This window comes from Varroa jacobsoni, unplaced genomic scaffold (assembly GCF_002532875.2).
Source record: "Varroa jacobsoni isolate VJ856 unplaced genomic scaffold, vjacob_1.0 scaffold_666, whole genome shotgun sequence".
Taxonomy (NCBI): domain Eukaryota; kingdom Metazoa; phylum Arthropoda; class Arachnida; order Mesostigmata; family Varroidae; genus Varroa; species Varroa jacobsoni.
This window is the reverse complement of record NW_019213568.1, coordinates 74484-83963: the sequence shown is the minus strand read 5'-3', so window position 1 is coordinate 83963 and position 9480 is coordinate 74484. Positions and strand designations below refer to the sequence as shown.

Here is a 9480-nt window from a genome sequence, read left to right as displayed (position 1 = left end):
TGTTAAATATCTCTTTTGCTATCCTGGTATACAACACGAATGTCTGCGTCTGCATTATAAATCCAATTAGGCGCTTCAGACTTCATAATATATAATAGCTGATACGATCCATAGCCGAGTTACTAGTAATTGCCACAAGTTTGTGCCGTTAGATAAATCATACCAAATTAACTTCTGCTTTTTACCACTGCTGAATTTCTAGTAGCGGCGGCTGTTCGGGCAGCTGGCGCCTCGCAAGAAAACGAGGATGAAGAGAAATGAAAAATCCTTTAATGGCGATGACGCAAATGGTCATGGTGATGATGATCATGATGAAGAAAAGGATGCTCATCAGCGTGAAAATGGATCGGTCTGGGGCACGAAGATGAAACATGACAACTTCGCTGCCGTTATTGATGTTGTACGCTTACACGTAGATTGCCGAGAGTCGCCGATGATCCAGCGACTACAACGGGGAAGTTGTCTCATAACGGGGAAGCGCGGTCCTATCCGATCTGGTCCGATATTGGTATCAGGAAGTCTGAACCAAAATGAATCAAAACAAAAAACAAGCAATCACACATCACCACTTGCTATCGGTCGACCGCAGCCAGCGGTTTAGTGCACGCATGAATCCATCACCTGTCTAGCTTAGTGACACGACACCGAAGTGATGGCAGAGTAAGGGACTATGGTGCACAACTAATTAATGAACGCGCACCGTATCGTACTGCAGCGGTAGGAGCACCAGCGTTGACCAACTACAGCAATCAAGAATCGCTTTAAGTGAACATAGTCTATATATGGACAGCACGGAAACGACGTTGAAGCAAACAAAATGCGGCTGAGGGCTATCGTAAATGCTACAGCGACCTCACACGAGGTTTCATGACTTGGAACCTCGCTACCTACAATCGTGGTTGCAGAAATCCTCATGAGGTCATACGATGACGCGCTCGCGTGATCGACTTCTACGCCAGCTGTCATTGAGAGATGAGAATCGTCGCATCAAAAAAGACGAAAGCGGTAAGCAAAGGAGCAACGCTTCAAAATCGGATCACATTGTCGTCGAGTTCTACAACGCGTCGGTACGTCAAGCCACCGATATTTTATGACATGATATAATCCGCCGTGCGACGTTATCGTAGGATGCTGTGGGCTGCAGTGTTGCGGCCAGACTCAGTCATACTCGACAAGTCTACATCTGTTGCAGGCTTATACCGCTTACTAACAACGTCGTGGGGGGTCAGGAGAATCCAGAAGATCTGGCCCCTCCGATCAACCAACCCACCCCATCGTTGTTGTGATTAATTTTGAAGAGCTTGTATTGATCGTAATGTGTGATTATAATAGATGAAATGGGTAATTAGTTAGCTACATATTGAGAGACCGAAAACGAAGAGGTGAAAGAAAAAGAGATGATAGGAAAAAAGAAAAAATGACCGTGAGTGATGATTATAGCAGTCAGTCGTATTGACGCAAGGGAGAACCGTCCACTGGCTCCAGCGTTTTCCCTGGGTCGTTACCGGCAGCTTTCCTGAGTTGTCAGTTTTCAAACTCCTGTACTTTGTCGGTTTTTCTACAAAGTCCGCAGCAACGCCGTTGACTCGTCGGCTCCAATTATCGGAATCCTAAGATTTCGAATTCGAGATTCCGAAAGTCGCTGCAGCAGCCTGACCTTGCTGGCCGACCGGGGGCGTTGGTGCGTCCGGCTTCCTTTACGTCGCCCGCATGACATGTGCGCTCGAATTTGCTTGTCGTCTTCCGCCTGTCGGCACGCTGCCCTGGACGATATTCTGACCACGGTCAGACACCGACCCATATACTAACAAAGCAAGCTATGAATCAATAAAAAGAAACGAAACCTAACATATGGTAGAAGGACGAAGGCCACTAGGGGATCTCCAGTAGTTGAACTAGTTGTCGTTATAGAATGTGTTTCTTCCTTGTAAGTTTGGGTAGACACTCTTTTTTTGAGAGTGCCCGTTTTCGGTGATGACGATGATGATAATGACGATGAGTTTAGCTTAGGCCACTTTTTTCGGCCTATGCCTGTGCACAGATGGGGTTCTCTATCGGCTCTAATAGGTTCTGTTACACAATATACCCATTAGTTGTTAGATACCAACATTACGTCGTCCTTATATATAGACCAAAACGAGCTTCCAGCAATAGCAGTGGCAGCAGCGACATCCGCTTTCAAAGCAGATCGACGTCTCCCCAATATAATTGCTTCCATTTCGTTGCAGAAGCACGATACATCCATCCATGCATATATAAGCATATATAAAATACGTTATGTACACCATATATAAAATAAACGTACATACCACAACACCGTACGATACGAAAGGCAGGATGGCGCGAACGCAACAAACAAACTTCTATACCTGTAATAGAAGTCTGCAGTAAGTGAGTCGAGTGATCAAGTGATTTCTGTGATCAGAGATGTCATAGGTGGCCCACAAGTTCCTCCTGGTGGAGCTTGTAAGTGGGTTTTTTCACAAGCGAATATATCGAACATGCGTTACGGGATCGTTCGTGCTGGCGACGCTGTTACATTCGGACGTCTTCCCGTGGACTAGTCAAGAATCTCCTCTGGCGGTCTTTGGACAGCAGCAGTCTTCTGTTATAACTGACTGAAATACATACTATGCCCGTGTCAATCCACCAGAAACGGTCAAAAATTTATCGCGTTATTCGTTATTACCTTCGTCTAATTGCCCCGGCCTAATGATGACGATGATGACGGCAACAATGGTGTCGACCATGCAGGCTGAAAATTATATGATACAATAGAAACAAAAGCAAAATTGAAAACGAGTTTCCTGTGGCCCGATGGTGCGCGGACGTTCGCACGATTTTTTAAGAATGCCGTAAAAATATGTATTAACCAGCCGCAGCGAAATGAAAAGTTTCCGGTAATATCTATATAATAAAGAAAAAAAAAAAAAAAAGGTGACAATGAAAATCACTAATAAGGTGCGACAAGAAAGAGATAGTCGGAAGTAATCAATTTATGTGATAGACAGTAATCCTGTGAGAAGATGTGACTATTGACCTTGATCTACTGATTGTATGCATAGTATGATTGTTGCTATTGGCCTTATTACGTCCCATAATATGCAATTTCTATACTTACATCTTTGTCGCTGTCGTCGTCGTCGTCAGAAGGTGGCGGTCAATGACGGAGCCGCTCGGAAAGGGGAGCAAACGAGAGCCATCCGTCAGTGTGATTGTGACGAAGGCTAGAATCGAACCCCGATAAGTTGTAAGTTAGCAGCGGGTGACTGCGTCTGCTTCCATGTGTATGTTGAAACCAATAGTCATTGTTGATCCTACAGAAATTTTTAAGACAATTACGATTTTTGCCGTTGATGTTGATTGATGTTGGCCAGATGTTTCGTTTTGAAAGAGTTAAAATTCGTTTTTCCTCTATTAAAAGAAAAACTTATCCTAAAATTTAGTCATATCAGAACTTGAAGATTTGCGTACATGTCCAGAGACTGCGATGCGTCTTGATACGACGACTGTTTAACAAATGAGCTTATATACCATGAACGAAAGGAAGTGAAACAGTGTATGCGTTTGTGTGCATCATACAGATTCCAAACAATGACGAATGATAATGATGATCCTGAATGATGGCGGTGTTGATGATGATCTGAAAACGTGTGACAAAGAGCAAAACCAGATAGGAAGCGAGCGAGATAAAGGATATATCTATATACCTAAATAATTATTGCTATATATATATATATATATATATATAGACAACACAAAATGTTATTGTAATATGCTACTAAGCGCTGATCATGCACACTGATAACGATCATAATGACGCTGATGCTACTGATATAATGTAAATGAATACACCACAAAAGCTACTATATTGGAACTGCGCTATATATATATATATATATATATATATATATATATATATATATATATATATATATATATATCGACAACCTAGATTCTTCTTATAATAATAATTATTATTATTATTATTATGATAATTACTATATATATTACTGCTGCTAAGTTAAACTGGCAGCATGAATTGGAGTTATCACATGATGTCTGTAGCTTGATGAAGAACGAGCTTTGTGAAAATGCGGGGGTGAGTAACGACTTTAATTAACAAATCGAAGTAACCCTTCCTCCTGCTCCCTCGACATACAGACACCCACGTACATCACACGCAGAAAAAAAGGACGCAGAATCGATACCGGGCTCGAAGCTATCGTTTTGTTCTTATTTGGTACAGGTAAGTGCAATCTATTACAATATGGTTAAAGGAACAGCTAGAAAACAACGGAAGCGGCGGATTACGGAACATTTGCGGAGCGCTATACACGTAAAATTAGACAATGCTACCTACGAATGTACACACATACACATACACATGTTCACATGGAAAAGCTTTTAAGGAGAATATCTATGACTGAATATCCAAATTGCGCAGGCCTAGGCACCTCAAAACGTCATTTAAGTACACACAACGTATATAGACACATTGAAGACTCAAGAAGGATACGGCCACCGTGTCAAGAAAACTATCACTCCTATCGCTTTTACTATATTACGAGGAAATCAAGTGTAGATTGCTCAGGGCAAATGGGTTGACAGTTCAACCAGAAGATCGCTGCTAAGGCGGATCAATTCGATATAGACGTGAAGCGGTCCTTCTTTCCTCGTAGGCAACACCAAGATAAACCTATCGTGCAAAATTTAAAACTCTGTTATAATGACAAATGATATACTTACTCTTTAGTTGTCTTTCTGTTACGATAGTAGCCTTCCCAGAATGTTAAAACTCTTCTCAACAATTTGATCATTGACCCTAGACGGGCAAGGAATGAAGCCGTGAATACGTGATAAAACACACAAGGATTCACAAAACGTCCTACACTAGTGTATCTCCTATGTACGTACTAATGTGCAGATGATAGATAACAGAGAGCCACTCAATTGAGAACCAATGTATTAATATGGACATTATTATGATCGCAAAGAACTTAGAAAGCCGATAGCTAGCTATTGCCAGCCTGCAGTGATGATCTATCGAACTGAAACGGTTGAGACGATTAATGTTGATGGAGGAGCCATCATTGTTACGGATGTGTATTCGACGAAAACCAATAGAAACGAACAGCGAAGGTTCAGACGGAGCCGGGGAAAAAGAGTTAGTTTATTAGAAAAATAAGAAAATATCAATAGAAAAAAAAAAAAAAAAGAATATTTGAATCTATCCGAGTGAAGCAGATGAGGTTTTGGCATACGAAAGCAGAACGAAATATCGATGCTTGAAGCTCGCTAGACGCGTGAATCTTCAATTCCATCGAAATCTTGGAACATGTTTTTGACGCGAAATAGTAAGGGACAATATTGAAGCTGTCATACAGTGTCTCACGTGAAATTGTTTGCGACCAGAGTAATAGAAAATCGTTAAATTCTATGGCCAACTAAGTGCCTGGCGTTATAGTGTATATAAACGAAGACCGGGCATACAGACCGTTCATACAGTTAATATTATTCTTGTTATTGTTATTTTTATCGATAATATAACGTCTCGAATTGGAACTTACACTGCCGCAGCGTCTGAAAGGATGATAATCTGTACAAAATCAAAAGCATCTTTCCCACCGGGGCTTGTAACGAAAATCAAGTTACTAATCATTATTTGACTTTATTTTTACACGATCTTATCGGTGTCTTTATCGAAGAACAACTTTACATGAACTATTAGCCTGCTACTGCAGTAACAGAAGCCCACCTTTACCTATATCATGTGTATCTGCGTCATGTCTCGACCATGTCAGACAAATTTTCTAACTCTTCAGGATAAAAAATTAGAAATTTGAGTGAACGATTTCCCATTTGTTCCATCTCTGCTTTGCGAGCGCTGGCCGCTGTATCATCCAAGACTGAAGCAGCGCGCGACGACGATCTTTCTAGTTCGGGAGTATTGTCTTCTCAACGGTCCGACGACCATCGATGTTTAAACATTTTATGCTGCTGTAGTCCGAAAACAGTCTGAAACCTGTCTCCAAACTTACCGCTGACTCTAGCCTCAGCGAAACTCATTATCTTCAATTTTTATTCGATAATCATTTAAAAAAATATATCATTTTTGGACTCGGTGAGTCTTGAAGTTCGGCATGACTAGAGTAGTGGCGCTGAGCGCGCCATAGATTATGATAAAAAGGCGCCAGGCGTCTGATTAGGGCCACCATAACGCACGGTTGTTTGTCAATTTGACCTGCGGTGTAAAAGGACAGGCGTCTCGACAGCGGACTCAAATGTCGATTGCCGGAACGTGGCAAAAGGCACTGGTCGAATCGTAGATGGCTTCAGTATGCCCTAGAAGAGTGGCTCCGGAGGCCCTCGAATTGTGCCTTGCAACCCGCACCTAGGTAGACCGTTCAAGCTGACTGACTGTGACCGTGTAATTAAACCTTTCCTCCCTGGGTACTCAAGTGAACTGATCGAGCTTGTTATTCAATTTTTTTTTCGACCTGCAGATTTACATTTTACTGCCCCTGCATTACAATTTTCCGTAACCCTTCCAACGATTTCCTTCACCGCCTAATACCATTCGTACATGTCATCTCATTGCTGATCCTCTACAGCTGAATTCGCCCCACGGCTTCATGACGAAAACTTCCCGGTGCGATAGGCTAGTGTTCCTTACTACTTGAAGATACTTGAAGTAGTATAGTAGTTTGATTATTCTGATCTGCGCTATTGTAAGTCTTCATTTCTTCCTCAATGATAGTTTATCTGCGCTATTGGCCCTTACTTTTCCGCTAGGATAGCCATACAGAGCTTAGCTCATCTCTGTTTTTTAGCAAATTTCAATTCCTCGCCTATGTTCATTCCATATTGCTTTTGGTCAAATGACTCAGTTATCATAATTTACTTTCTTCTAAAGTCTCAGTGTCTCATCTAACACGTTTTCAATAGTCCTATTGATGATATCACCGCGCTGCGTTTGGTAACATCGTGCTGGCTTAATAATCGTTAGAGACAAGATAAGTATTGCGCAACAGAGAATACGGAGACCCTTTTGCTTGCCGCGCAGCTGCTCAAGCCTTTAACGGCGAACTAAAATTATAAGGTAAACGTTTATTGGTAAATGTTTGATAAATACACATACAGATGGACGTTTGTAAGCTTTAAGAACATTGAGAGATATATATATATAACGACTGCACTTGGATTGCTACAAGACGAGTCAACAATCAACTTGTTCACGACAAGCACTTAATTGGCGCTCGGTTTTTTAAGATGTCTCCTTTCTCATTGGGCTACACGTGTGAGGGTTGGCCAGTTGTCCAATATGGTTTTCCTGGCTTTTGAATGATTGAGCAGTACCTATCTATCTATTCTATTAAGCGCGTTCTCTGTATGGATATATATGTTAAATTTAATCGGTCTTTCGTCAAATGATGAACACAAGCCATATATACGTATATGCGAGGGGTGGGTGGGTGGGTGGGCGGCTGGGTGGTTGACTTTGTTAGGTCTCAATTCTAATAACAACGAGTTTCAAATTGGCTAACAGATAATGTCCTACTAACAGTTTCGGTGTGCCTAAAGGCGTACGCTGCGGAGGTTAATCAATTTGTTTGTGGTGAAAATTTTAACTCAGGTTTCTACATAAACCAAAAGCAGGTAGACATCTATCGGGTCTCGATGTTTAGATAAAAGTCCAGCGAGCGGTAAGAGAGAAATTGTGAATACAAAATAATACTTACGTTGACTTGCGCCGCATTCGGCGAACGGTCCTTTTGTTGATACATAACGTGGGGGGGGGGGCCTGCGGGATTTTTACATGCGATACAAGCGGTCGTGTCGGCGATACTTCTTCAAATGATGGTATAATGGTAATAGCTTCTATAAAGCTATTGATTTCAATGAACATACAACTGTATGTTGATGAATTAGTGTGAAATCAGTAATGACGTTGGCATGGTGTGACTCTGATCACGAAAACGCCGACGCTAACGTTACTGTGGATACCAATACAGAAACATTGTTGCGTCTGTTTTGATATTGGATATCATATAATAACAATAATATTTATATTTGAAGCGGAGGTGCTTGCCTAACCCCTGAGAGTCCTCTAATTGGTGCGCCGAACACTTTGAGACCCGGCGAGACGCGTCACTGTAGACCAAAAAAAAAAATATATATATATATATATAAACTAGCCTAGGTAGAAATTAATGTGATGAGGATTGCCACGTTCGATAATGACCTTATTACTACTATTATTATTATTATTACAATGATTGAGCTATGGTCACGATGACGATGTACACGTGAGCGTTTGTTTACGAAGATGGAACCTGTTATCTGGCTAAATCAATGTATTACTAGTGGGTTCTCATCACTTGCTGGTGTGAAGAAGAGGTCTATCAGGCCTTCACAATCGATACGAGTCGATCAAAGAGCTTTTAATTAGTGATGATGTACGATGTTCATGATAATGATGGAATAGTATCCTCTATTCATCACAGAATTTGAATCAATCAATCAATCAATCAATAGAAACTGCTTCCTTTTTTCATAAGCCACTTAGGAGACGCAGGAGAAAGAGTTCACAAAGGTGTAACGAGGATTATAAAAAAGATACTACCGAAGAACACTTACAATTATTATTATTATTACTACTGGAGAAAGTTGTGAGTGGCACATATAATACCATACCGCAGCCACAGCCACAGCAACCGAGTAAACAGGACAACCGCGAAGGACCGAGAGTCTCTCGCGGACACACGCCGTTGTGTCCTTTCTAATATATAATAATATGTAATATATATCCAATCTTAATATTGACGACGACCGAGTATCAAAGATTCGCTGTATATCAGAGATACGTGTGTCTGTGTAAACGATTGTTTGTGCGGCTGAATTTATGTGCAAGCGGACCCCACGTTCACTTGTGAGCGGACGAAACCAAAATCGAAAAGAAATTATAGCGAAATCAAAATGACGAGGGTTGAACCGCAGCAGCTCGCGTAAAGCTTAGATAACAAGCAACGGTATGGCTAGGGCAAATACATGTACTATTCTACCGTTCATTACGGCCGATTCTCCAGTATCTGAGTAGTTTTCCAGCCATCATGTTGGCGCATCGTTCTCGGCGAGTGAATGGACCAACCTCTCAATCATATTGGGAATCTACCACACTTTTTCTCTTTATAGACCAGCTGTTGTTAGCCTTCATGACAGAGAAAGACAAAAATGATGGTTCGAAAAGGGTATGATCGAAGTATGACGCCAAAAGGCTAAATCGGAGTGACTGCTTCGTTTGTTCAGATATATGCCATGTTTTTTTGCATATATTCGCGTTGACCATTGATACGTGCGCGTGCGATTTGTCAGCTTCTGCCACCGGGAATAGTTGATGGTTTTCGAGCCGCCACCGCCGCCGCCGCTGCCACCGCCGCCGCCGCCGCCGCCGCCGCCGCCGCCGCCGCCGCCGCCGCC

General features: G+C 41.8%; 1 protein-coding gene across 5 annotated transcripts in view; it reads left to right on the top strand.

Moving 5' to 3' along the window:
* LOC111262476 (uncharacterized) overlaps positions 1-1394 on the top strand; it is a 69270-nt gene extending 67876 nt beyond the window's left edge. For all 5 annotated transcript variants that reach the window (XM_086969140.1, XM_086969143.1, XM_022836772.2 and 2 more), the window contains one exon: positions 203-1394. In XM_086969140.1, the coding sequence (XP_086825266.1) occupies positions 203-261 (59 nt within the window). In that variant the 3' untranslated portion in view covers positions 262-1394. The remainder of the gene's footprint in view (positions 1-202) is intronic.
* Positions 1395-9480: the final 8086 nt, after the last annotated feature.